The 27,955-nt window shown below is 58.9% G+C and overlaps 1 protein-coding gene across 1 annotated transcript; it reads left to right on the forward strand.

Moving 5' to 3' along the window:
* On the forward strand, positions 1-27,955 carry COL6A2 (collagen type VI alpha 2 chain). Its single transcript, XM_040986596.1, has 28 exons — positions 1-27; positions 10,446-10,588; positions 10,680-11,275; positions 11,640-11,660; positions 12,193-12,258; positions 12,777-12,830; positions 12,910-12,954; positions 13,586-13,612; positions 13,714-13,740; positions 13,825-13,869; positions 13,986-14,039; positions 14,315-14,377; positions 14,652-14,714; positions 14,946-15,035; positions 15,516-15,578; positions 15,893-15,955; positions 16,388-16,450; positions 16,676-16,738; positions 16,973-17,023; positions 17,250-17,285; positions 17,557-17,619; positions 18,400-18,462; positions 18,563-18,598; positions 18,779-18,824; positions 19,508-19,660; positions 19,777-20,229; positions 20,476-20,514; positions 27,072-27,955. The coding sequence occupies exons 2-28, from the start codon at positions 10,459-10,461 to the stop codon at positions 27,668-27,670; spliced, it is 3,072 nt and encodes a 1,023-aa protein (XP_040842530.1). The 5' UTR covers positions 1-27; positions 10,446-10,458; the 3' UTR covers positions 27,671-27,955.

Raw genomic sequence — 27,955 nt, forward strand, 5'->3', positions numbered from 1 at the left:
TGTGCAGCGACGGCGCCGCGCGGACCGGTGAGCAGCCTTGCCCGGGGTGCGGGGCGCGGGTTCCGATGGGGAGGACGCAGCGCACGGGGCGCAGGCAGGGGCTCCGGGGCGGGGGGCTGAAGGCCGCTGACCCGCACCTCACGGCCCTTGAGTGTCCCTGACCGCCTCTGACGGCCTCCGACAACAGCTGTCGGCTCTGGCCCCGACAGCCTGCGAAGCTGGCCCTGATGCCCACCTGCGCCCCCAGGGCGCCCTGTCCCCAGCCCCAGAGCACTGGCCACCCCTCTCCTCGCGGACAGTGGCTAGGGACTGACCACAGGCCGCTCCTGGCCTCTCTGCCCAGGCTCAGCCATTGTTAGACCCCTCCCTGTGTCCCCTCGGGCATGGAGTGGGGTGAGAAGCCTACAGGGCCCCTAGGGCCGCCATACCCCACGGGCCCTGGAGCTGGGGGAGAGGCAGGGAGCACACAGGCTGTACTGTACTCCTTACCACTAACTAGAGGGTCCTGCCCACCCCAAGCCCCTCTCCCGGAGCCCCACAAGGCACCCTCAGCCCCAGGATTTACTCAAGCAGGAGTAGGTACAGGGCTGTCAGGTGAGGTGGGAGGGGATAGGCAGGAGGATGGTGCTGCTGCCCCATAGGCCAGACCTGCACCCCCCTGGACTCTGAACTGTTGGGGCCTCGGCAACCACAGGCAGGGAGAGGGAGGTTTGAAAGAACCCCCTTGGGTATGCAGATCCCTCCAGCTGGCACCCGAGCCCGAGAGGAGCAGGGCAGGACTGGGAGGCGTGAGCCCAGCCGATTTCCCTCCGAGAAGGTCGCCTGCTTGTTCACCAGGTCGGCATCTGGCGTTGGCGTCCTGCCTGGTCCCTGCAAGGCTGCGAGACAGTGCAGGCACCAGGGACGGACAGGGAAGAAAGCAGCAGTGTGTGCCTTGCCAGGCACAGGCAGGCGGGCAAGCCTTGGGAACGGGCATCACACCTCAGGCCTCACTTGGGGACTCAGCACAGGCCCGAGGCACCAGGTCCTGGTAGCTGGCAGGCCAGCCAGCTCTTGCTGCCTTGGCACCTGGACAAGGGACACACACGCCCAGGGTGTCCTGGGGAGTCATGAGTGGCCCAAGCCCAGGATGGGGAAAGGTGGGCCAGGGCCCCAGCACAGGCATGGCCCAGCCTGCCCTTTTGCAGGACCCTCAGGGCTCCAGGCAGAAGTGGACATGTTTCTCATGACCACTGGAAGGCTTCTGCATGGCAGTGTAGACTCCACTGGGACACCCAAGTTCAAATCCTGGCTCCACTTCCATTTCCGGCTTCCTGCCACATGTACCTTCCTGCTGGTGGCAGCGCTGGTGGCTCAAGCTGGGTCCCTTACCACCGCATGGGAGACCCCAGTGCAGCCCCAGGCCCTGGCGTTGGCCTCACCGAGCCCTGGCTGTAGTAGGCATTTGGGATGTGGATCAGAGGGCTGGCAGGCTCTGTGCCTTTTAAATCTATGGAAATTTAAGAAATTCTGCAGAACTGGTAACATGCCACTCAAGGCTATAGCAGAACAGAGCCCACCGTCCTAGGGTTGGACCCTCCCACGCGGGGGTCCCTGGTGTGGGACATGCGGGCAGGCTGGGGTGCACGGCACCAGGCATGCCCACAAGCAGGCTGGGGCGCACAGCACCACGCATGCCCACAGGCGGGCTGGAGTGTGCAACACCAGACACAGTCTCTGAGAGCTGTTCACAGCAGGCCCAACCTGGAGAGTTGGGGCGCCAGCCGCACCCAGGGAGGCCAAAGGCATGCCAAACTTTCATAGGGGTTGTGGGCACTGGACTCAGGTACGCTTAGAGGGGTCTACTCCAAGCCGGGTAGACTATTGGCCAGGGGTGTGAGAAGTACTGGGGCCTTGCAGCCACTGGTCAGGTACCCAAGAGGTGGAAGAGGCACTTACAGGGACATCCACTCTCTGGTCCTCAGAGGCCTGTGTGGTGGTTGCTGGGGAACGCTGCCCCGCCCAGGTGTGCCCCCATGTGGGGTTTGTACGTGGCCCTGCCCAGGTCTGCCCCCATGTGGGGTTTGTATGTGGTACATTTCAGATTTGTACAAAGCTCACTGATGCTGGGTCGTTTGTGACTTGTTGTGGCATGTCTGTTTGTGATTCCCTATGTTTCATTTTTTGCTGGTTTTTTTTTCTTTTTATTTATTTATTGATTTTTAATTATTTTTTAATAATCTTACTTAGTTGATTAGGGTACAAAGGGTCAGGGGATACAGGGTGAAAGTGGGTAATACCATTGTCTCCACACTAATATTTTCATTTTCCCCTGTATCTGGGGCCAGGAGAAAAACAAAGGGAAAAGCCCCACCCAGCCTGCCACCCATCCCCAATCCCCAACAGGAGGTGCGCTCCAAGGGTCCTGCTCAGTTTTGATGGTTCATCAGTTCTGGATTGCTGCTAATCTCACAGTTCCGATCGCAATGAAACTTATTCAATGTCCACTGGCTGACAGTCTCTTGATGGTTGGGGTTCCAAGATCAGCAGTTCAGTTGGAGGGATATTCAAAGAAACTTCATCTGAGATGATCCCAGACCTGATTCTTGCGTGAGTTTGCTAGTACAGAGTCCAGCACCGTCCGTCACACCAATCAGCTTATGCACATGCTGGTAGTTGCGATTGCTGAGTCAGTTCTGTTTCCAGCCCTGTCTTCCTCGTGAACCAACGGGTGTTGTAGTCCATCTCGATCCTACCCATTTCATACTCCGTCCTCACGCAAACCAGTGGGAGCTGCAGCCTAGTCGGAGAGACTCCCCATAACCCCCACCAGTTCTGCCCTCTACCCTGGTTCCCATGCTTAGCAGTGCGTACCGCAGGCTTGTCCAGTCTGTCCCACTTCCCATTTAGCTCTCACACATGTCAATGGGCATTGAAGCCTAGTTCAACCCAACCAACCTACTATCCAGCCCATACACATACTTGCAGGTGTCTTTCTGTCTAGCCACCCCTGCGCCTGTCCTGGTTTTCGTGCAGTCCAGTAAGAGTGGTAACCCCGAGGGAGGTGCCCACTATTTCCCTTCGAGGCTACACCCACTTCAGGTGGGTCTGGCATTTGACTTGACAGAATTAGTTCCCAGTGCCATTTTTTGCTGATTTCTAAGAACTTTTCCCCACATTGGTGGCAGGATGTCTCAGATTCGTACATTTGAAGCTGCAGCTCACCGGCATGAGGTGTCTCCGTTTGCGAACGGTCATCGCTGTACTCCAATCCGGAGCCAAAGCTCATCCAAGATGCCCAGCCCCTCCCGGCCCAGCAGCCACCGCCCGCTAGGCTTTGACACCCTAGTGATCCTGGCTTGTTGGACCCATGTTCCCATACGCTCTCTCACCCTGCCCTGTGCCAGAACCCCCTCCCGAGCTCACCCACCCTCTCCTTGACAGGACCCCCTCCCCAGCTCCCCTATACTGCCCTGTGCCAGGACCCCCCCCAGCTCCCCCACACTGCCCTGTGCCACGACCCCCTCCCCAATTCACCCACATTGCCTGGGGTCAGAACCCCCTCCCCAGCTCCCCTATACTGCCCTGTGACAGGACCCCCTACCCAGCTCCCCCACACTGCCCTGTGCCACGACCCCCTCCACAGCTCCCACACACACTACCCTGTGTCAGGACCCCCTCCCCAGCACCCCCAACACTGCCCTGTGACAGGACCCCCCAGCTCCCCCACACTGCCCTGTGACAGGATCCCCCCAGCTCCCCCACACTGCCCTGTGTCAGGACCCCCTCCCCAGCTCCCCCACACTGCCCTGTGCCAGGACCCCCTCCCCAGCTCCCCCACACTGCCCTGTGACAGGACCCCCTCCTCAGCTCCCCCACACTGCCCTGTGACAGGACCCCCTCCTCAGCTCCCCCACACTGCCCTGTGCCAGGACCCCCTCCCCAGCTCCCCCACACGGCCCTGTGCCAGGACCCCCTCCCCACCTCCTCCACACTGCTCTGTGTCAGGACCCCCTCCCCAGCTCCCCCACACTGCCCTGTGCCAGGACCCCCTCCCCAGCTCCCCAACACTGCCCTGTGCCAGGACCCCCTCCCCAGCTCACCCACCATGCCCTGTGTCAGAAACCCCTCTCCAGCTCCCCCACACTGCCCTGTGCCAGGACCCCCTCCCCAGCTCCCCCACCATGCTCTGTGTCAGGACCCCCTCCCCAGCTCACCCACACTGCCCTGTGCCAGGACCCCTCCCCAGCTCCCCAACACTGCCCTGTGCCACGAACCCCTTCCCAGCTCCCCCACACGGCCCTGTGTAGGACCCCCCCAGCCCCCCCACCCTGCCCTGTGACAGGACGCCCTCCCGAGCTCCCCCATACTGCCCTGTGTAGGACCCCCCCTGCTCCCCCACACTGCCTTGTATCAGGACCTGCTTCCCAGCTCACCCACCCTGCCCTGTGTCAGGACCCCCTCCACAGCTCCCCCACACTGCCCTGTGACAGGACCCCCTCCCCAGCTCCCCAACACTGCCCTGTGTCAGGACCCCCTCCCCAGCTCCCCCACACTGCCCTGTGACAGGACCCCCTCCCCAGCTCCCCAACACTGCCCTGTGTCAGGACCCCCTCCCCAGCTCCCCCACACTGCCCTGTGACAGGACCCCCTCCCCAGCTCCCCAACACTGCCCTGTGTCAGGACCCCCTCCCCAGCTCCCCAACACTGCCCTGTGACAGGACCCCCTCCCCAGCTCCCCAACACTGCCCTGTGACAGGACCCCCTCCCCAGTTCCCCAACACTGCCCTGTGCCAGAACCCCCTCCCCAGCTCCCCCACCCTGCCCTGTGCCACGACCCCCTCCCCAGCTCCCACACACTGCCCTGTGCCAGGACCCCCTCCCTAGCTCCCCCACACTGCCCTGTGACAGGACCTGCTTCCCAGTTCCCACTGTTGTGTGTCTGTGACCTGTGGGCATGTGGTGGCTACCTCTGTCCAATGTTTTGAATGATGCTGTTGTAAACATCCTTTCCAATGTGGCTTCTGAAATCTTCTGTGTAGCCCCAGAAGCGGGATTGCCACATCATTTGGTAAAATTCCTTCTCCAACTTTCATTTTCTTTGAGGGATTGCCAGCGTCTCACTCCCCACTGGGCTCTGCGCAGGCCCCTCCCCGGGCCACTCCTGTTTCCTGGCTTTTCTGGGTGTGGTGTGGCATCTCAGTTTCCATTTGCATTTCCTGGTGATTCACACGTTTTGCTCATCAGTTATTTGCATGTCTTCTTTGCAGAATTTTCTATTTAAGCCTTTGTCCCCATTTTTTTAAGGGTTTATTCATTTATTTGTTTGTTTTAATGTTGAAGTTACAGAAAGAGACAGACGGTGATCTTCCTTCTGCTGGTTTATGCCCCAAATGACGGCAGAACCAGGGTTGGGCCAAGCGGAAGCCAGAAGCTTCTTCCAGGTCTCCATGTGGGTGCAGGGCCCCAAGGACTTGGCCCGTTCTCCGCTGCCTTCTCAGGCCATGAGCAGGGACTGGATGGCAGGAGCTGCAGCCGGGGCTTGAACCAGCACCCACATGGAATGCTGGTGTTACAGCAGAGGATTAGCCCACCGCACTTCCATGCTGGCACCTGGGTCAGCCGCACGACCGACACCTGCTCTCTCCCATTTCCTGGACCTTTTGCCCTGTTGACAGTGTTTTTGATACACATGTTTAAGTTTTCAGGAAGTCCCACTTGTCTTTCTTCCCTTTTGTTGTCTTTGCTCTCTGTGTCACAGATCCAGTGTCCTAAGTATGTGTTGCTTGTTTTCTTCCAGGAGTTTTGAAGTGTTAAGTGTTAGTTATTGTCGTGGACCCATACAATTGTGTGTTGGTGTGTTAAGGGCCAGCTTCACTGTATGTTGCATGCACTGTCACGCTGCAGATCATTGCACTCATACTGTCAATCACTGTCACTCACCCTGTCAATCACTGTCACTCACACTGTCAATCACTGTCACTCACACTGTCAGTCACTGTCACTCACACCATCAATCACCGTCACTCACCCTGTCAATCACTGTCACTCACACTGTCAATCACTGTCACTCACACTGTCAATCACTGTCACTCATACTGTCAATCACTGTCACTCACTGCAAATCACTGTCACTCATACAGTCAATCACTGTCACTCACACTGTCAGTCACTGTCACTCACACTCAATCACTGTCACTCACACTGTCAATCACCGTCACTCACACTGTCAATCACCGTCACTCACCCTGTCAATCACCGTCACTCATACTGTCAATCACTGTCACTCACACTGTCATCACTGTCACTCACCCTGCAAATCATTGTCACTCACACTGTCAATCAGTGTCACTCACCCTGCAGATCATTGTCACTCATACTGTCAGTCACTGTCACTCACACTGCCAATCACCGTCACTCACCCTGTCAATCACCATCACTCATACTGTCAATCACTGTCACTCACACTGTCAGTCACTGTCACTCACACCGTCAATCACTGTCACTCACTGCAAATCACTGTCACTCATACTGTCAATCACTGTCACTCACTCTGTCAGTCACTGTCACTCACACTGTCAATCACTGTCACTCACACCGTCAATCACTGTCACTCATACTGTCAATCACTGTTAGTCACCCTGCAGATCATTGTCACTCATACTGTCAATCACTGTCACTCACACTGTCAGTCACTGTCACTCACACTGTTGATCACTGTCATACTGTCAGTCACTGTCACTCACACTGTCAATCACTGTCACACTGTCAATCACCGTCACTCACACTGTCAATCACCGTCACTCACCCTATAAGTGTTAGTTATTGTCGTGGACCCATACAATTGTGTGTTGGTGTGTTAAGGGCCAGCTTCACTGTATGTTGCATGCACTGTCACGCTGCAGATCATTGCACTCATGCTGTCAATCACTGTCACTCACCCTGTCAATCACTGTCACTCACCCTGTCAATCACTGTCACTCACACTGTCAATCACTGTCACTCACACTGTCACTGTCACTCACACCATCAATCACCGTCACTCACACTGTCAATCACTGTCACTCACACTGTCAATCACTGTCACTCATACTGTCAATCACTGTCACTCACCCTGCAGATCATTGTCACTCATACTGTTAATCACTGTCACTCACACTGTCAGTCACTGTCACTCACACTGTCAGTCACTGTCACACTGTCAATCACCGTCACTCACCCTGTCAATCACCGTCACTCATACTGTCAATCACTGTCACTCACACTGTCAATCACCGTCACTCACACCGTCAATCACTGTCACTCATACTGTCAATCACTGTCACCCTGCAGATCATTGTCACTCATACTGTCAGTCACTGTCACTCACACTGTCAATCACCGTCACTCACACTGTCAGTCACTGTCACTCACCCTGCAGATCATTGTCACTCATACTGTCAATCACTGTCAGTCACACTGTCAATCACTGTCACTCATACTGTCATCACTGTCAGTCACCCTGCAGATCATTGTCACTCACACTGTCAGTCACTGTCACTCACTGTCACTCACCCTGCATATCACCGTCATTTTGTAGTATGTGCTGAAATCGGAATGTGTGAGACGTCCAGGGTGGGACTGCTTCAAGATTTTTATAGCTGGTCACGGTTTCTTGAAATTCGACACGGGTTAACCTGGGTTTTTAATTTCTACAGAAGAATCACTGGGACTTTGATCAGAGATTGTGTGGATAGATTAGTGGGGTAGATTGTTGTCTTAATAGTATTAATCCTTCCACTCCATGGATGTGAGTTATCCTTCCCTTGAAGTGTCTTGTGGCCCCTGAGTTCCAAGGGTACTAGCTGAAATTTTATTATTTTTGATGCTGCAGAAAATGGAATTCTTCATCTGTTCACTGTTAGTGTGTTGAACTGCAGCTGATTTTGTATACTATTACATTGCTAAATTTGATTATTAATTATAATACCTTTTATGGACCATTCCAGACTTTCTACATGTAAGATCGCATCATTGGCCAACAGACACCATTTTGTGTCTTCTTCCAATTTGGATATTTTCTACTCCTTTTCTTGCTAGGTTGTGGCTGGGAATTACTATGTCATGTGAAATAGAGTGCAGGCATCCCCCTTTACCCTGACCCTCACCACAGGAGATGACAAGCTGGGGTTTTTCCTGCAGTCGGTAATATGCTACAGTCATTTTTTCTTCTAGCATATTTTTGAGGAATTTTTTTTAAATCATAGAAGGTGCTGAGTTTTGTCGGATGCTTTTTCTGCCTCAGTTGAGATGGCCATGGGGCTTTTCTGCCTCATCCTGACCATGTGATAGGTCACATTAATCCTTTTTCGAACGTCGAGAGCCATCCTTGCATTATGGATCTCACGAGGCCAAGTGTACCCTGCTAACATCCTTTTGAACTTGGTCTGCTGGACTCTGGCCAGAGGATTTTACATCAGGGCTCACAGGCATGTCAGTCTCAAATTTTTCTCCTTCCTAACATTGGCTTTTGTTCAGATAAGGCTGGCCTTCCAGGATGGGTCAGTGTTCCCTTGCCTGAGCCCCTTCTGAAATCCAGCAGGGGTTGGTATGAATCCTGCTTTGAATGGCTGGTGGACTTCACTGTGAGGCCGGCAGACCCAGGCCTTCTGCTCGATTTTTATCTGCCAATCTCAGGGCTGTTCCGGTCCCGCCCATGTCTTCCAGCATGCAGCTGTTCACGGTCCTCTCTCACAGCCTTTTGTTCCGGGGAAGTAGCGGCAATCATCTGCTGGTGCTTCTTCCTGCAGCCTGTCTTGCTAACTGGTTCTTGCCGGTACTCTCTGTTTCATCTCTAACCATGGTTGTCCTCTCCCATTGCCAGCCTTGTGAGCTTGTTTTGTTTCCTTAAGCTGGATTCAAGATCCTTCATGGTTTTATAGATGTAGGAACACAGATAGCCAGGAGACAAGGGGGAAAGGAGTTGTTAGGAAAGACCTGCAGGTGTGCAGGGAGGCCACCATGAGGCCCGAGCTGAGTGCGGTGACCGTGGCGGGGTGGGGGTGGTCATGGGCCAGCCTGAAAGGGCAGGGGTCACACCTGCTTGGTGTCATGAATAAAAGCCATGCCTAGCCAATGCCTGTTTGGGCTCCCCAGCTCATCGCCCTTCCCAGGCCCTGCGTCCCCCACATCACCCCTTCCCCTTGCACTGCGTCCTCCCCATCCATCTTGTAGGCACTGTTCTGACCTCCAGTCTGCATGGCACAGGCTTGTCACTGAACAGTATGGTGCCCTATCTGTCCTCACAGCCGGGCCACACGATCCTCTGAGCGTCCAGTGTTGGGTTCCTTGGCCCTCTCCTTTTGTGCTCACCGTGTGTGTCTTATGGTTTTTGCTTACTTGACTTTATCGGTTCTTGTCCTGCTGAGATTGTGGGAGTCATGTGTCTGTCGGAGCTCATCTGTTCTGAGGCCATTAGTCTTGCACACAGGACCAAGTTAGCCAGGCAGCCAGCCTCACGTCCGCTTGTTCTCATTTTTACCACTCTCCATCTAGAACACCGTGTGACAAGGTGGCATTTTGCTTAGCTGTTCATTGCTGCATAATAAACAACCTCCATGGGGAGGGAGGGCAGGAGGGGTGGATAGCAGTGAGCGTATTTTCTCATGGCTCTTTCAGTTCAGGTTGGGTCCATGCTCTGCTTGGCTTCCACGCTCAGAAGGGTCAGCATGCCAGCCAGGTCCCGGTCACTAGAATCTGTACTTGGGCTGTAGGACTGGCCTCTGTACTGGCCTCGCAGGGCCAACTCAAGTGTCTTCCCGAGGGGCGGCCCTATATCCCTCGTGACCCTGTCTGGGCACACCATACACCATCACTCCGGTGACACAGGCCAGGCATGGGTCAGTATGGAAGGACCACAGGATGTGAGACCCTCTGGGGACGAAGACAACTGGACCCCCTGGAGGGCTCGTGGCCTATCCTGGTGCCACTGCTCCTCTTGGCCACCATGGGGAGGACACTGCTTTCAGCTGGCCCAGCTGGTCCAGCTGGTGCTGGACAGGAAGCCAGGGTGGCCACAACTATCCGGCTGATGCTCAGCCCAGTATCTCACCCCAGATATACACCCAGATCCTGTGCATGGGGAGGGAACTGGAGCAGAGGAACAGGGACTGGCCAAGGTCACAGTCAGATTCCAGGAGTCCCTCTTGGCTGAAGCCAGCATCCACTCCATTCCTGCCTCTGGTGCAGACCCAAGCGGGAAAGGGGATGCAGGTCCCTGGCATGTCCACCCCAAGGGGACTGTGCCAGTCTCCCAGCTACACCTGGGGGAACAGGGAGCCCGGAGAGCTAGCTGTGGGGCTGGGGCAGAGTGGGGGGCCTCCCAGGCCCAGCAGGCACGAGGAACAGTTTCCTGCCTCCTCCAGGAGGGTGGGGCCAAGCCCCAAGCACCCCAACCATGTCTACACTGGCTCCTTCTCCCATTGCAGGTCAGCGCCCACGATGCTGACCGTGCAGCAGGGCCCACTGCTGGGCCTCCTGCTCGGAGGCCTCCTGGGGACCCTCCACGCCCAGCAGCAGGAGGTTATCTTGCCTGAGACCTCCACCTCTGAGAGAACCAACAACTGCCCAGGTAACTGGAGGCGGGAACCCCACGACGTGCACTGCCCCTGCTCCACCTGCAGCGGGGCAGTCCTTGACAGCTCATGTCCCCCCAATCCCAGAGAAGGCCGACTGCCCTGTGAACGTTTACTTCGTGCTGGACACCTCGGAGAGCGTGGCTATGCAGTCCCCCACCGACAGCCTCCTGCACCACATGCAGCAGTTCGTGCCGCAGTTCATCAGCCAGCTGCAGAACGAGCTGTACCTGGACCAGGTGGCGCTGAGCTGGCGCTACGGCGGGCTGCACTTCTCGGATCAGGTGGAAGTGTTCAGCCCGCCTGGCAGCGACCGCGCCTCCTTCATCAGGAGCCTGCAGGGCATCCGCTCCTTCCGTAGGGGCACCTTCACTGACTGTGCGCTGGCCAACATGACTCAGGAGGTGCGGCGGCACGGGGGCCGTGGCGTGAACTTTGCCGTGGTCATCACCGACGGCCATGTCACCGGCAGCCCCTGTGGCGGCATCAAGCTGCAGGCCGAGCGGGCCCGCGAGGAGGGCATCCGGCTCTTCGCTGTGTCCCCCAACCGCAACCTCAACGAGCAGGGCCTGCGGGACATTGCTAGCACGCCCCATGAGCTGTACCGCAGCAACTACGCCACCATGCGGCCCGACTCCCCCGATATCGACCAGGACACCATCAACCGCATCATCAAGGTTATGGTGAGCACTTCACCGCCACACATGCACCCCATCTGCCACGTGCAACATCTCCCACCTGCACCCCGTCTGCCACCTGCACCTCATCTCCCACCTGCACCCCACCTGCCACGTGCACCTCATCTCCCACCTGCACCCCGTCTGCCACGTGCAACATCTCCCACCTGCACCCCGTCTGCCACGTATGCCCTCGCCACATGCACCTCCATTCCCCACCTGCACCCTGTCTGCCACGTGCGCCCACACCTACATGAGGAGCACCTCCCATCACTGCATGCACCTCCCCTTCATCTCCTTTGGCACCACGTGGGCCTGTGGACGCTGGGGCACACGGTCACCCGAATCTCTGTCTGGGTCTTTTCTGCAGAAACACGAAGCCTACGGAGAGGTGAGTAGCCGCCATCCTGCTGACCCCAGAGCTGCTCCCAAGTGCTAGCGGATAGCAGAAGGATATAGCAGCCCATTTGCTCGGCACTGGGGCCCTGGCCCTTGAGTCTGGGCAGATCTCCCAGTCAGAGCCAGTCTGTCCCAGCCCAGGATCACACACTCCCAGAACTCCGGTCTGCCAGAGAAGGCATCTGCTCTGGCCCTGCAGCCTTGGGGTGTGTATCCCAGCTACCAGGAAAGGGGCACAGGTGCCCGAGCTCCACGCCTCCTTAGCATGGCTGCTCACAAGCGTGGGCTATATGCCAACGGCCAATGCAGCCACACTCCCTGCCCTTCATTCTCCCATTGTGACTGCTTAACCCAGTGTCTTTTTCCAAAGAGTGTCCAGACAGCTGAGTGCACACTGAGCTGCCCGCCCTAGGTGTTGGGCAGGGGTCTCGGACCCCCTTCAGCCTGTTGATGCAGTTGGCACTCCCAGGGTCTGGGCCGTGTGTGTCCTCCACCCCGGCCTCGGCCGCCATCTCTCATTTCAGTGCTACAAGGTGAGCTGCTTGGAGATCCCTGGGCCGCCAGGCCCCAAGGGCTACCGTGGACAGAAGGTGAGCTTCCCAGTCCCCCATAGCAAGTTTCCTCCTCGTTCCCTTTAAAGTGGTATGGGAGGAAGGCTGGAGCTTGCTGAGAGTTCCAGCAGGCCATGCTAGAGGGGGTGGGCAAATGACAAGATGTGCTGCTAGCTCCGGGGCTTGCCCCCTGGTGAGAGTTACATGGAATGGACACGGCAAAATCCTTCCAAGCACAGTCAAGGGCCACAGCCCTGTGGGATTTCCAACCACCTCCCCAGGGCCAGAGGCCTCTGCAAAGAACTGGGACGGGAGGTTTCCACGTGGTCCTGCCTGGTCCTGAGAGGATCCTGGAGGAGGTGCCCACATGGTCGAGGCTGGTCCCGTGGAGCCACTGGGGGAGGCGCCCACGTGGTCCTGGCTGGTCCTGAGGGGACCCTGGGGGAGATGCTCAGAGGTGTCTATGGGGCACAGGACCTGCAGCCAACCCCGTCCGGCTCAGGCCACCACCTGCCATCCCACCATGGTCCATCCTCACATCCACCATCTGCTTTCAGGGTGCTAAGGGCAACATGGGTGAACCAGGAGAACCAGGACAGAAAGGGCGACAGGTGAGTACCCAAGCCCCAGCCCCACCCACCACTCCACTTCTCATGGCTTTGGGCTTACATGTCCCTTCTCCTTGTTCAGGGAGACCCCGGCATCGAGGGGCCCATTGGATTCCCCGGACCAAAGGTGAGTAGCTATGGCCACCACAGACTATGGAGCAGGTGCCCCCACCATGACCTTCCATGACCCAGTGATCATCCCAAACTCAGCATGAGACCAAGCTGTCTCCTCGGCGTCCCTGTGACTACCCTGTGCCCCTTCAAGTCCTCCCACCTGCCCTGTATCCCTCCCCAGACCCTCCCACCTGCCCTGTACCCACTCCTCAGACCCTCCCACCTGCCCTGTACCCCTTCAAGCCCTCCCACCTGCCTTGTACCCACTCCCTAGCCCTCCCACCTGCCCTGTATCCCTCCCCAGACCCTCCCACCTGCCCTATACCCACTTCCCAGACCCTCCCACGTGCCCTGCACCCACTTCCCAGACCCTCCCACCTGCCCTGCACCCACTTCCCAGACCCTCCCACCTGCCCTGCACCCACTCCTCAGACCCTCCCACCTGCCCTGTACCCACTCCCCATCCCTCCCATGTGCCCTGTATCCCTCCCCAGACCCTCCCAGCTGAACTGTACCCACTCCCCAGACCTTCCCACCTGCCCTGTACCCTTCCCCAGACCCTCCCACCTGCTCTGTGCTCCCCTCCCCAGCCCTCTCACCTGCCTTCTCCCAGCCCCTTCTGACGCCCCTCTCTCTGCACTCAGGGTGTTCCTGGCTTCAAAGGAGAGAAGGTATGTGGGGTCTGATCGGGGTCCCCCAGGGGCAGAGCCAGCCCTGGTGTCAGGCCCAAGGGAGACACCACTCTCTGTGATGCTGCTTTCTGCCCACATAGGGTGAATTTGGAGCCGACGGCAGGAAGGTAAGTGGGCAAGCAGGTGGGTGCCTTACCCCTGGGCTCCCAGACAAGGGCAGGGCTCACGGCACCCCTGTCTTCTCTCCCCAGGGGGCTCCCGGTCTGGCTGGCAAGAATGGAACCGATGGACAGAAGGTAGAGTGAGCTTGACCAGGCCATGTATGCTCCAGCACCCACAGCAGGGGCTGGGACACATCTAGGGCCCAGGATGAGAGCCTGGTTCAACCCTGACCTTCGCTTTCCTCTCCCAGGGCAAGCTGGGGCGCATTGGCCCTCCAGGCTGCAAAGGAGACCCTGGGAACCGGGTAACTGTGGCGGGCAATGGGCGGGGAGCCCCTTGGATTCTCCCGGCGTCCAGCAAGGGTGGGACCATGCATGGGGGATACCAATGGCTTCTGGGGCAGCCCAAGCAGCCATGTTCACCCAGGCCAGGCCATCGCAGCCTCTCAGAGCTGTGGAGTCAGTGCCTGGCCTTACCAGCGGGGCATTCATAGAGCTGGGGGGCTGGGGGACATCCACCCACCCTGGCTGCAGCACCCACTGGCTCCGGGGGCAGCTCTTACCCTCACTCCTCTCTCAGGGACCCGACGGCTACCCAGGGGAGGCAGGAAGCCCCGGTGAGCAAGGAGACCAAGGTGCCAAGGTAGGTGACCTGACCCAGGGTACTAATTCTGGGACCTCCTGCCCCTGCTTGGGGCCTGGAAGGGACACAGTCCTGGTGAGAAGCCCAGCAGAGGGCTAGCCCTGAGGCTGTCAGGGGCCCCAGAGGCTTGGGAGACCCTAACCACCCACCCTAGGATGGTGCAGAGTGACCGAGGCCAGGCATCCCAGGGAGCCTGAACAGAGGGTGTGGGGTTGGGGAGCTGCAGACTCGGTCCTGCCGTGGGTGGGAGAACGAAATCTCCACATCTTTCCAGGGGGACGCTGGCCGCCCAGGACGCCGAGGGCCCCCAGGGGACAGCGGGGACAAAGGAAGTAAGGTCAGTCGCCATGCCCCTCCCTGCCCCCTGCCCGGGGCCGGGAGGAGTGACCACACTGCCTACTGTTCAACGAGGGGTTTGGGGCGAGCCCCTCTCTCCCTGAGCAGTATGGAGCACGGGGCAGGCACGGGTCCCAATGAATGACACGTGGGGTTGGGGTGGGGCCAGCTCCGACCACCTGCTCCCTGCTGACCTGCTGCCTTCTCCACCACTCCCCCACTCCCGCCCCAGGGATATCAAGGCAACAACGGATCCCCTGGAAGCCCTGGCCTGAAAGGAGCTAAGGGTGGGCCAGGATCCCGCGGCCCCAAAGGCGAGCCTGTGAGTACCCCCTGACACAACCCAGCCCTTGCAAGCCTGTGAGTAACCCCCAATCCCCACGCCCCAGCCTGGACCAGGCCTGCTGACGGACACCCTTAGCCAGCCCAGCCCCTCCACCCACAGTGCCCTCCGCCCTGGCCTCCCTGAGCTCAGATCTCCCTCTGAGTCCCTCCACCCACCCCCCTGAGGTAGCCCCAGGTGGGCTGGGCTCAGCCTGGCAACCGCCCCCCCCTAGTGGACACAGCTGTCGTTCCTGGTCACACGGGGCTGACCACAGGGCAGGCAGGGCCCTGTCCCAGTGTTGCATGCCCAAGAGGAGTCTCACAGCCCCAGCCTGTGAGTGGACTGAGGGGCCGTGCCAGGGCCCCCCACTCCCGTCAGCTCCCAAGTCCTGAGCAGCATGGAGGTGCCTGCAGGCCTTGGCTGCAGCCTCAGGCTCCGCAGCCCCAGACATCCCTCACAACACTCCTGTCTCTGCAGGGACGCAGGGGTGACCCTGGAACCAAGGGCAGCCCAGGCAGTGATGGTCCCAAGGGGGAGAAGGTGAGAGCCAGTGGTGCCTAGAGAGGGTGGGGGGCTGGGGCTCCTCATGCAGCACAGTGGGACCCCCTAAGGAGGGAATGCCTCTGGGCAGACCGAAAGTTCCTGTTTGGGGTGCAGGCCAGGGCCTACACAACCCAGCAGAGCCCGTGAGGCATACCGGTCCTGGGGCAAGATTGGGGGAGGGGGGACACTGCAGTGGCTTCTTGGCCGCCACCTCCCTTGTCCTTGTGGGAGTGTGGAGGCCTGGATGCTGCAGGACAAGGAGCCTTCACAAGGAGGGAGGTGATCAGATAGCCCCTCTTCTCCCCTCGCAGGGAGACCCCGGTCCAGAAGGACCTCGGGGCCTGGCGGGAGAAGTCGGCAACAAAGGAGCTAAGGTAGGCATGGCAGGGGGAGGGGACAGGGGACAGTCGTCCTTGGGGAGGGGACGGAAGTCAGCCATCCTGGGGAGGGGACAGAGATCAACTGTCCTGGAGCAGGGGATAGGGACCAGCAGTCCTGGGGGAGGGGATGGAGGTCAGCCGTCCTGGAGAGGGGACAGGGACCAGGCATCCTAGGGAAATAGGGAACAGCTGTCCTGGGAAAGGGAGGGACAGAGGCCAGCCATCCTGGAGAAAGGGAGGGACAGAGACCAGCTGTCCTGGGAGGGAGGGACAGAGACCAGCCGTCCTAGGGGAAGTGGGAATAGAGGTCAGCCATCCTTGCTAGGACCCAAGGCCAGGCCAGGCAGAGCAATACCTCCTGGGACAGCAGAGGCCCATAGGGTTTGGTTTTGCCCCATACCCTGTCCTCATTCCTTCTCTTTCCAGGGAGACCGTGGCTTGCCTGGACCCAGAGGCCCACAGGGGGCTCTTGGGGAGCCTGGGAACCAGGTTGGTCCCTTTTGCACAGCCCCTCTGCCACCTGACCCTGCCTTCTGGGTCCTGGGGTCTCACCATAACCCCAGCCCTGCCTGGATGAGGATGGGGGCGGGATCTGGGCCAGGTCACACCCCCGAGAGGGGTACTGAGTGTGGCCTGGGTCAGGATGGGCCTATGTCCACTGGGGCAGGTCCAGGCCCCACAGGGCAACTCCTCACTTCCTTTTTTTACTCTCAGGGATCTCGAGGAGACCCAGGTGATGCAGGGCCACGTGGAGACTCAGGACAGCCGGGCCCCAAGGTACACCCTTTGGAGCAAGGGGAGGCGGGGGATCAGGGCTATGTGGGAGCCCACTGAGGCAGCTCCAGAGCAAAGGTGGCCTGGGCTATGGGCTCCAGGGAGCCAGGCTGCCTTCCCCAGCCCATGGACTCTCACCTCTCCCCTTACCGTCCATGGAGCCGCACCCCACAGGTGGCCCGACTGCTGATCCTGGGCCCCCGTCCCTGGCTCCACTCACCTGCTCTCATCCTGCAGGGAGACCCAGGCAGACCTGGATTCAGCTACCCCGGACCCCGCGGGGCACCGGTGAGTTGTGGCAGGGATGGGAGCTCCCGGAGAGGGCAGGGGGGACCCAGGAGAGCTTCCACTTTCCCTGGGGCCTCTGCTGCCTTCTGAGGGGCACCCTATAGTGCCCACACCCCACGGGGCAGGAGGCGCTGCCCTATGAACACTGCAGCGGAGGCAGGACCCCTTCATCCTACCTCTGGATGCGGCCACCTGCCGGACTGACCATCTGCCATTCACTTCCCAGGGCGAGAAAGGCGAGCCAGGCCCCAGGGGCCCTGAGGTAGGCTTTGGGGGAGCGGCTGCCCAACGGGGTAGGGGGTGAGGAGCCACAGTCCCGGGACACCCACCTCTCAGTCCTGCCCACAGGCTGCATTGCGGGGCTCCCTCAAGCAGAAGCACAGGCTGTCTGATGATCATTAGCACCCTCAAGACCACCAGGACTGCACTGGGCCGACCCGAGGGGCGGGGCACCCTTCTCCTCACTTTGTGGGAACTGCTAGAGGAAGGGGTGGACCCTGGGAGAGAGACCCCAGCTCCATGTCCCTTCACAGGGTGGCCGAGGCGACTTTGGCATGAAAGGAGGCCCCGGGAGGAAAGGAGAGAAGGGAGAACCGGTGAGCAAGCGCCCTCTTCCCTGTGTGGGCCCGCAGGGTGAAACCCACCCACAGACCCCTACCGGCACCCTAGTGGTTACCCCAAGGATCAGGCCAGGCCAGGGGATGGGTAATTGAGTGAGTGCCAGACTGTGGGTTGCTGGAATATGGGTGAGTGGGCGGAAAGTGGACTGCAGATCGCTGGGCTGTGGGTGGATGAGTGGAAGGCCTGTGGGTCACCAGACTGTGGGTGGGTGGGCAGAAAGTGGACTGTGGGTCGCTGGGTTGTGGGTAGGTGGGCAGAAAGTGGACTGCGGGTCGCCGGGCTGTGGGTAGGTGGGCAGAAAGTGGACTGCGGGTCGCTGGGCTGTGGGTAAGTGGGCAGAAAGTGGACTGTGGGTCGCTGGGTTGTGGGTAGGTGGGCAGAAAGTGGACTGCGGGTCGCTGGGCTGTGGGTGGGTGGGCAGAAAGTTGACTGTGGGTTGCTGGGCTATGGGTGGGTGGGCGGATGAGTGGATGTGTGAGTGGACAGTGGAGTTTGGTTAGGGGGGGATAGGGGCCATTGGGTCAGCGTGTGCTGCCCCATCTTTCAAAGATCCTCTGCCAGGCATGGCTTTGATGGGGGCCACTGGTGGTGCTCACAGCTGGGAACCACTGCGCTGTGCCAGGCCCAGCACAGGGCACCTGGCACAGCCCCATTCCATCCTGGCATCCCCAGATCCCAGGTTGGAAGGGACAGGTGTAGAGATACAGGACCTGCCCAGGGGTTTGCTCAAGTCCACCTGCCCTGTTCTTTCTCAGGCTGATCCTGGCCCCCCAGGTGAACCAGGCCTTCGGGGGCCAAGAGGAGACCCAGGACCTGAGGTAGGCCCCTCTGCCTGCCAGGGTGTGAGAGGGAGGGGAGATTGGTGGAGAAACAGCACTAACCAATGGCGCATGCTGCACCATGCGTTTCTTCCCCCAGGGTGAGCCCGGCCCCCCGGGAGACCCCGGCCTCACGGTAGGTAGCACATGGGATGAGGGCCCTTCTCCTGCACACAGGAGGCAGAGGCCGTAGACCAGGGGAGGTTGGAGGTCAGTGTCCCCTCTCTCCCTGGCTCTGCTCCAGTCACTCACGAGGGGTGGACAGTGTCCTGGGCGGGAATTCCTGGGGGGCTAGGACTCATGCCCTGTGTTGCAGGAGTGCGATGTGATGACCTACGTGAGAGAGACTTGTGGCTGCTGCGGTGAGTCACTGCCCGGGGGCTCAGGGTTGGAGCAATCCCAGGCCCCAGCCTGTCCCTGCTGTCCAGGGTGCAAGCCATGGTTCCCAGCCTGTCCCTGCTGTCCAGGGTTCAAGCCATGGTTCCCAGCCTGTCCCTGCTGTCCAGGGTCCAAGCTATGGTTCCCAGCCTGTCCCTGCTGTCCAGAGTGCAAGCTATGGTTCCCAACCTGTCCCTGCTGTCCAGGGTGCAAGCTATGGTTCCCAACCTGTCCCTGCTGTCCATGGTGCAAGCCATGGTTCCCGGCCTATCCCTGCTGTTCAGGGTCCAAGCTATGGTTCCCAGCCTGTCCCTGCTGTCCAGGGTGCAAGCCATGGTTCCCAGCCTGTCCTTGCTGTCCAGGGTGCAAGCCATGGTTCCCAGCCTGTCCTTGCTGTCCAGGGTGCAAGCCATGGTTCCCAGCCTGGCCCTGCTGTCTAGGGGCATAACTAGTGGTCCAAGCCTGTCCCTGCTGCCCAGTGGGGCTCAGGGGTCCCAGCCTGTCCCTGCTGTCCATGGTTGGGGGAGCTTGGGGTGCCAACCTGTCTCTGCTATCCAGAGGACCTCAGGATCCCAGTGTGTCCTTGCTGTCCAGGGGACTTGGGGCCAGGATCGTCCCAGGGTCCCAGTACCTCTCTGTGACCACCCCTGACACTGCAACCCCACAGACTGTGAGAAGCGCTGTGGCGCCCTGGACGTGGTGTTCGTCATCGACAGCTCCGAGAGTATCGGCTACACCAACTTCACGCTAGAAAAGAACTTCGTCATCAACGTGGTCAATAGACTGGGGGCCATTGCCAAGGACCCCAAGTCAGAGACAGGTCAGGGGTGGGCATGGGGGCCAGGCAGAATCTGTGGGCAGGTGGACGATGGTGGGAGACCTGGCTTGCCATGGGTCCCTTGGAAGCCCCAGCCCTCAACTCAATGTGTCCTGCAGGGACGCGTGTGGGCGTGGTGCAGTACAGCCATGAGGGCACCTTCGAGGCCATCCAGCTGGATGACCCACGCATCGACTCCCTGTCCAGCTTCAAGGAGGCTGTCAAGAACCTCGAGTGGATTGCAGGTGGCACCTGGACACCCTCAGCCCTCAAGTTCGCCTACAACCAGCTCATCAAGGAAAGCCGGCGCCAGAAGACGCGTGTGTTTGCTGTGGTCATCACGGATGGGCGCCACGACCCCCGGGATGACGACCTGAACCTGCGGGCGCTGTGTGACCGCGACGTCACCGTGACGGCCATCGGCATTGGGGACATGTTCCATGAGAGGCATGAGAGCGAGAACCTCTACTCCATTGCCTGTGACAAGCCACAGCAGGTGCGCAACATGACACTCTTCTCTGACCTGGTGGCCGAGAAGTTCATCGACGACATGGAGGATGTGCTCTGCCCAGGTGAGTGGCACAGGTCTGCCGGCCAAGCCCTGCCACCTCCCTGTCCCACCTCACCCCACCCACTGTTTGTGCCGCTGTCCTGCCCAGGCCCCAACAGTTCACCTCCTCCTGGGACAGGTGCCCACTTCAGCAGGAGAGGGCAGGACCTTGTAGGTGGACAGGGCTCAGCTACACCCTGAGCCCAACCCCACACCGAGAGCCCAGCAGGGCCTGACCATGGTCCCTGACCTCTCCTTTCTCTTCTAGATCCACAGATTGTGTGCCCGGAGCTTCCCTGCCAGACAGGTAACACCGCTGGTGCCTCTGAGCCTACCTCACACCGGCAGAGCAGCCCCGCATCCTCATGGGCCACCAGAGCTGGGGCTGGGACAGTGAGGGCCCCTGCTTCCCCAGAGCCTTCCCCAGGGGACAACGGGAGAGGCTCATCCCCGGGATCCCACACAGCTGAGGAGGGATGCAGGGAGGAGCAGCATCCTCCCTCCCATGCCAGCACCGTCAGTCCAGCCATGGTGGGACGCTGCTGGCCCGGTGCCCGCGCTTGCCTCACAGCCACTGGTCTCCAAGGCTCACAGCAGGGGAACCCACAGACAGGGTTGTCCAGCTGCCCAGACTGGGTCATGCAGGAGTGAGCTTGGGACTTGGCAGAGGACATGGTTGATTCCAACCATCCAGAAGCCAAGGAACCAGTACCACAGCGGCCAACCCGCTTGCTTCTAACATGCTCGCCAGCCTCAGCTGCTCCACAGCCAACTGAGGGAGCAGAGCCAGCATGTCTGGGGAAGCCTGTGTCCCTGCAGTGGCCATATTGGTGGCCCCAAGGGTGTGAAGCCAGAGCTGGGCCTGCCGAGGAAGAGGTTGTGCCAGTGCCAGGCAGGAAGGGGCTGACAGCATTATGTATGCTGTGCCAGATACCATCACTGCCACCAGGTCTAGGTATGGAGCCGCAGGACCAGCAGAGGTGCCCAGGGGACTGTCAGTGGCCCCTGCCCCTCCAGGGCGCACTGATGTGGGCACCAGCAGCCTGCTGTTGGGGGAGGGCTGCTGTGGACACAGGCCAGGGTGGGAAGGCTCAGTGCCCAGGTTGGCATTCGCAGCAGAAGCAGAGTGTGCTGGCACAGACCAGTGCCTTGGGAAAGGCTCCTGGCACAGACCAGGATGCCTACAGAGCATTTCCACAGGTACTGCAACCCCAAGGGAAAGGCCAAGTGCAACTGGGGGCCAGGTTCCCCACGCCAATGCTGAGAGGACTTTCGTAAGAAAGTATTCATGGTGGCTACGCCTTGTGGCCACGTAGTAGTAGCATTCAGCACTTCTGACCACCAGCAGCTGTACATCACTCAGAGTTGCCCAGAAACCCACAACACTCAGAAACCCACAACTCTCACACAGGACAGCAGGGGCAGGATCTGACCAGGACCTGGCAACCATAATTCTGAAGCACAGCCCCCGCCCACCATTCACAGCCCCAATCCACCCAGCACAGCCCCACCCACCACAGTCACCAACCACCAACCATAGCTCTACACACCAACCACAGCCCCAACCACCAACCCCAGCTCCACCCGCCAACCACAGCCCCAAACACCAAACACAGCTCCACACACCAAACACAGTCACCAACCACCAACCACAGCTCCACACACCAACCACAGTCACCAACCACCAAACACAGCTCCACCCACCAACCACAGCCACCACAGTCACCAACCACAGCTCGACCCACCAACCACAGCCCAAACCACCAACCACAGCTCTACACACCAACCACAGCCTCAACCACCAAACACAGCTCCACCTGCCAACCATAGTCGCCAACCACCAACCACTGCCCCAAACACCAAACAGCTCCAGCCACCAACCACAGCTGCCACTTCAGCAAGGACAACAGCACACCCGACTCCTAAGGCTGTCAGACCCTCAGGGAGTGGGACGTTCAGCAGGTGGGCAGGATCTGAGTATAACAGGTAATACAGTCCTGGGGCAAGGGTCTGACCCGTGCAGTGCACAGGGGTCAGCCCTGCTTCAGCTGTCTGTAGAATGACCACTAAGGGAAAAATTTCCTCTCTCCCATGTGATACCATTTCTCACCACTGGTAGGTGCTGGAAGCCAGCAGTTGCTCCTCTTGAGCCTGTCGCCATAGTAACAGGACCCTCTAGGTGTTACAGAGAGCTGGCTGAGACCTTAATGTTCTGCACACCACCGGGTCACTATGGCACTACCCTGTGCCTTACAAAACAATCTGCTCTCACTCTGCATTGAAGGAAAGGAAGGAGTCTACCTGTCTCTCAGGGCTTTCTATCAGTACACAGGCTAGGACATTAGGCATGAAGAGAGGGTGGGGATAGCAGACCAAAAATGCCCACAACTTTAGCACATGAAAGGGAACATAGAAGTACTTGGGAACCTGAGAAGTATTCATCTCAGAACCTTACACCACAAAATATATACACAATAAAAAGTAAACAAACTGATACAATAAAAGAGGGGATGGAGTTAATACATATTCTACCAGTAAGTTTAGTATAATGAAGGAGCAATGTGCGTATGATACAGTGTCAAGAAACAGTGTGATATGGCAGTGCTGTGTATAGGACACACTGTCAGAGTCACAGTGTGACGGAGGAGTGATGTGTGTAGGACACACCGTCACAGTCACAGTCACAGTGTGATAGAGGAGTGATGTGTGTAGGACACACCGTCACAGTCACAGTGTGACGGAGGAGTGATGTGTGTAGGACACACCGTCACAGTCACAGTCACAGTGTGATGGAGGAGTGATGTGTGTAGGACACACCGTCACAGTCACAGTGTGACGGAGGAGTGATGTCTGTAGGACACACCGTCACAATCACAGTGTGATGGAGAAGTGATGTGTGTAGGACACACCGTCACAGTCACAGTCACAGTGTGATGGAGGAGTGATGTGTGTAGGACACACCGTCACAGTCACAGTGTGACGGAGGAGTGATGTGTGTAGGACACACCGTCACAGTCACAGTGTGACGGAGGAGGGATGTGTGTAGGACACACCGTCACAGACACAGTGTGACGGAGGAGTGATGTGTGTAGGACACACCGTCACAATCACAGTGTGATGGAGGAGAGATGTGTGTAGGACACACTGTCACAGTCACAGTGTGATGGAGGAGTGATGTGTGTAGGACACACTGTCACAGTCACAGTGTGATGGAGGAGAGATGTCTGTAGGACACACTGTCACAGTCACAGTGTGATGGAGGAGTCATGTCTGTAGGACACACTGTCACAGTCACAGTGTGATAGAGGAGGGATGTCTGTAGGACACACTGTCACAGTCACAGTGTGACGGAGGAGGGATGTGTGTAGGACACACTGTCAGAGTCACAGTGTGACGGAGGAGTGATGTCTGTAGGACACACCGTCACAGTCACAGTGTGATGGAGGAGTGATGTGTGTAGGACACACCGTCACAGTCACAGTGTGACGGAGGAGTGATGTGTGTAGGACACACTGTCACAGTCACAGTGTGACGGAGGAGTGATGTGTGTAGGACACACCGTCACAGTCACAGTGAAATGGAGGAGTGATGTCTGTAGGACACACCGTCAGAGTCACAGTGTGACGGAGGAGTGATGTGTGTAGGACACACCGTCACAGTCACAGTGTGACAGAGGAGTGATGTGTGTAGGACACACCGTCACAGTCACAGTCACAGTGTGACGGAGGAGTGATGTGTGTAGGACACACTGTCACAGTCAGTGTGATAGAGGAGGGATGTGTGTAGGACACACTGTCACAGTCACTATGATGGAGGAGTGATGTGTGTAGGACACACTGTCACAGTCACAGTGTGATAGAGGAGGGATGTGTGTAGGACACACTGTCACAGTCACAGTGTGATGAAGGAGTGATATGTGTAGGACACACCGTCACAGTCACAGAGTGTAAATGTGTTGGAAAGCAGCTGTTGTTAATTATTTTCTCAGCCCCTGCCTGAACCTTTGTTCCCGCCTCCGCTCCGTGTTTCTTTCGTCAATGCTTTCTGTTCTGCTCTGTTCCCATCCACCCATGATTGCATCTCCCTGTATTGCTGTCGGCCCCTTGCTTCTTTTGATTGATATGACTCACAGCTCTGTTCAGCAGAAACCTCCCCCTACTTCTTCTCCTTGTGGCCTGACTGTAGTTCATTTAATTAATGTCTTGTGGGTACTTGCAGGCTGGTCTTCCTGCTGCAAGAGTAGAGGTTACAGATTGGTTTAACCCATGGAGAGCAGGCGTAGAAATCGTTCTTTATGTCAGAGAGGGGGTAGTAAGGTAGAGTAGATTACACCAGATAGTCCTTCCCAACCTGCCATCCACCAGGGAGAGGGACAGAGATGAAGATAGACAGAGAACAAGAAAGAGAGAAAGAAACTGGGACAGAGACCAGGAGGGAGAGAGAGGGAGTGACTGGGACAGAGACCAGGAGGGAGACAGACACAGATCATAGAGCGATACAGGGACAGAGATCAGGGAAGAGAGAGACAGAGATCAGAGAGAGAGACTGGCTCAGAGACCAGGAGGGAGAGAGACAGAAACTAGGAAAGAGAGAGAGAGGAAACAGAGACCAGGAGAGAGACAGGTCAGAGACCAGGAGAGGCTGGGACAGAGGGACAGACATAGCGGAGCTGACAGAGAGAGCATCGCAGAAAGGAGGGGGATTGCATCCCTGAGGTTCCCAGTCCAGAGTGCAGGAGCGGCTACTCAGGGCAGGGTTCTCAGCAGGTGGCTTTCCTTGGGGGTCCCTCTCGTGTTGGGCACTGCGCAGGGTGGCTGCCTCTCTCAGGGCTGCTGGGGCTGCTGAGGTGGCCCTGGGGCTGCTGAGCCCCATTCCTTGGCACCCTGGCTTGCTGTGTGCACCCTGCACACGCCCAGATGTCACCCACCTAGCCTACGCACCTCCCGCACTGGGTCCCCGCTTGTGCCTCTGCCTTGCTCAGTAGCAACCCACACCCCAGCCCAGCATCCTAGCAGGGGCTGGAGGTTGCCCCAGCTGCCCGTAGCCCTCAACCTTCTCTGGACGCTCCCTTGCAGATGGACCTCAGCCCGGTGGCGAGCCCCTGGTCACCTTCCTCCGCACGGAAGCAGGGCCAGCCCCCACCTTCCCCAGCACCGTTCCCCTGATCCAACAGTTGCTAAACGCCACGGAGCTCACGCAGGACCCCACTGCCTACTCCCGGCTGGTGGCCCTGCTTGTCTACACCGCCGAGCGGGCCAAGTTCGCCACGGGGGTCGAGCGGCAGGACTGGACGGAGCTCTTCATTGACACCTTTAAGCTGGTGCACAGGGACATCGCGGGGGACCCTGAGACTGTGCTGGCACTCTGCTGAGGCCGTGGGGGCCCCAGGAGCTGGCCGAGCCCTCAGTGGAAGCCGCCCAGCGGAAGGGCTGCCCTCCTCCTCCCACCCCTACTGGGGCCGCCAACTTAGCTCACACCTCCGTGGCACCAGGTGTACCCCATCTTCCTATGCTGCTTCCCCGTGTTCCTCAGCAGTCTGTCCTCCTGCCCTGGGGACACTGGTCTAGAGCTCAGGCGATCTCACCCTGCCACACTCCCGTGCCAGGTCCTTAACTCAAGTCCCTCTCCATCACACGGGCAACTTACAGGCTCCCAGACCAGGTCCTGGGCCCTCCTTCCAGCACACCCACTCTAACTGATCTGCCACTCATTTGGGGTACAAGTGAGGGGGAACCTCCAGGGCAGCTCCCTACCCAGTTCCAGCTGGACCCTTAACCCATACCTCCAACCCGTGTTGCTCACAACCCGAGGGCTGAGCTGAAGGTGACCAGTCCAGGCAGCAGCGGACAGTCCATGTCAGGGTGAACACCAAGGCAGCCCTGGGTTAGTCAGCTGTGTCTTCCCTGCCCAGCCTCAGGGAGTGAGGAGCTGCCACTGGAGAGCACCTAGCCTGGGCCCCTTCTACCCTACCAGTAGAGTACCTCTCCTGCCAGGAGCCACCGTGATCTCACCCCAGGTTCCTATATGTGACCATCCCTTGTGGACAAGTCCTTGTCCCCACCCTCCAGCTGAGGATCCAGGCCTGCTGTGAGGGGTGGGGTGCACACTGAGCCAGTAGACATGTCCAATGGCCTCCACCGGCCCATGGCTGGGCCTACCACGTATTTGTGCTGAGGGGCCTGGGAGTCTCCACCCTGGACAGTCACTCCCCCATGGCGCAAGCCGAGGGCAGCCCCAGCAGAAGCTGCTGTTGGTTGGCACCCAAATAAGCTCGTTGTCAAATACAGTGAGGCTCTGTGGGCAGAGCTGGCACAGTGTCCTGAGCACCCCTTCAACATTCCTGACAGGGAGCAGGGCATGCTGCCATGGGCTCACAGGGCCCTAGCCCAAGGCCCATGGCCAAGGGAGGGTTAGGACTCCCCCCCCCCTTTGGCATTCCCAGGGGTCCACATCCTTGGACTGCTGAACACCCTGAGGGTGGGTTGAGTGTCTTAGATACACCTGTGCCCAAAGGGTGGTCCCAGACACCTTGGCCAGCCAGTTGCTAGAGGACAGTGGTGTGGGCAGGTGGCTCTGGACATGAGCAAGTGAGGGAGTCAGGCCCAGGGTCCTTTTGTCACGGGTGGGGGCCAACATGAGATGCTTCCTCGCCTCTCCTGCCAGGACTCTGTCTGTGACAGGGCCTGCAGCCCCAGGTCTGGAAGCATTCCCCAGTGGGTGACACGAGGCAGCAAGTCCCGAGGGCGCAAGATGGTTTGCCAACCAGCAGAGAGGACACAGGGCTGGCCAGTTGAGGCAGGGCACCAGGGGTGCTGACCTGGCCGACCGTTGCCCAGCCCGTGCCCTCCCCACATCTTCCCTCAGAGCTATACGTGGCCCAGTGCACACAGCGGCCAGTGGATATCGTCTTCTTGCTGGACGGCTCCGAGCGACTGGGGGAGCAGAACTTCCACAAGGCCCGACGCTTCGTGGAGGAAGTGTCACGGCGACTGACACTGGCCCGTGGGGACGACGACCTGCTAAACGCCCGCCTGGCCCTGCTGCAATACGGCAGCCAGCGTGAGCAGCAGGTGGCCTTCCCACTGACCTCCAACCTCACGGTCATCCATGAGGCGCTGGACAGTGCCAGCTACCTCAACTCCTTCTCGCACGTGGGTGCAGGCATTGTGCATGCCATCAACAACATTGTGCAGCGCGCACAGGGCGGGGCACGCCGTCATGCTGAGCTGTCCTTCGTGTTCCTCACGGATGGTGTCACAGGCAACAACAGCCTGGAGGAGTCTGTGCATTCCATGCGTAAGCAGAACGTGGTTCCCACGGTGGTGGCCGTGGGCGGCGACGTGGACATGGACGTGCTGTCCCAGCTCAGCCTGGGCGACAGGGCCGCCATCTTCCGTGAGAAGGACTACGACAGCCTGACACAGCCCGGCTTTTTTGACAGGTTCATCCGCTGGATCTGTTAGCCACACCCCCAGCCCCATCCTGTCCATGGTGCTATCCTTACCATAGCTCGGCGAGTCCCACGCGACCTTGACTCAAAGTCTGTTCCCCAGAGAGGCTGGAGGGGGGAGCCACGCCCCACAGCCCATGCGCCCACCTCCCGCTGCTCCTACCTGGCATCCCAGAACCCACCCACCAAGTCCCTCTCTGGCATGGCTGGCCCCCACAGCCTCTGCTGCCCTGTATCTCCCTCACCCCACAGCCCTTCCTATAGCTCTTGCTGGCCCCTTCAGAAGCCCAGGCCCTGC

This window comes from Ochotona curzoniae, unplaced genomic scaffold (assembly GCF_017591425.1).
Source record: "Ochotona curzoniae isolate NIBS_2020 unplaced genomic scaffold, NIBS_Ocur_1.0 contig_4516, whole genome shotgun sequence".
In the NCBI taxonomy this organism is placed as follows: Eukaryota; Metazoa; Chordata; class Mammalia; order Lagomorpha; family Ochotonidae; genus Ochotona; species Ochotona curzoniae.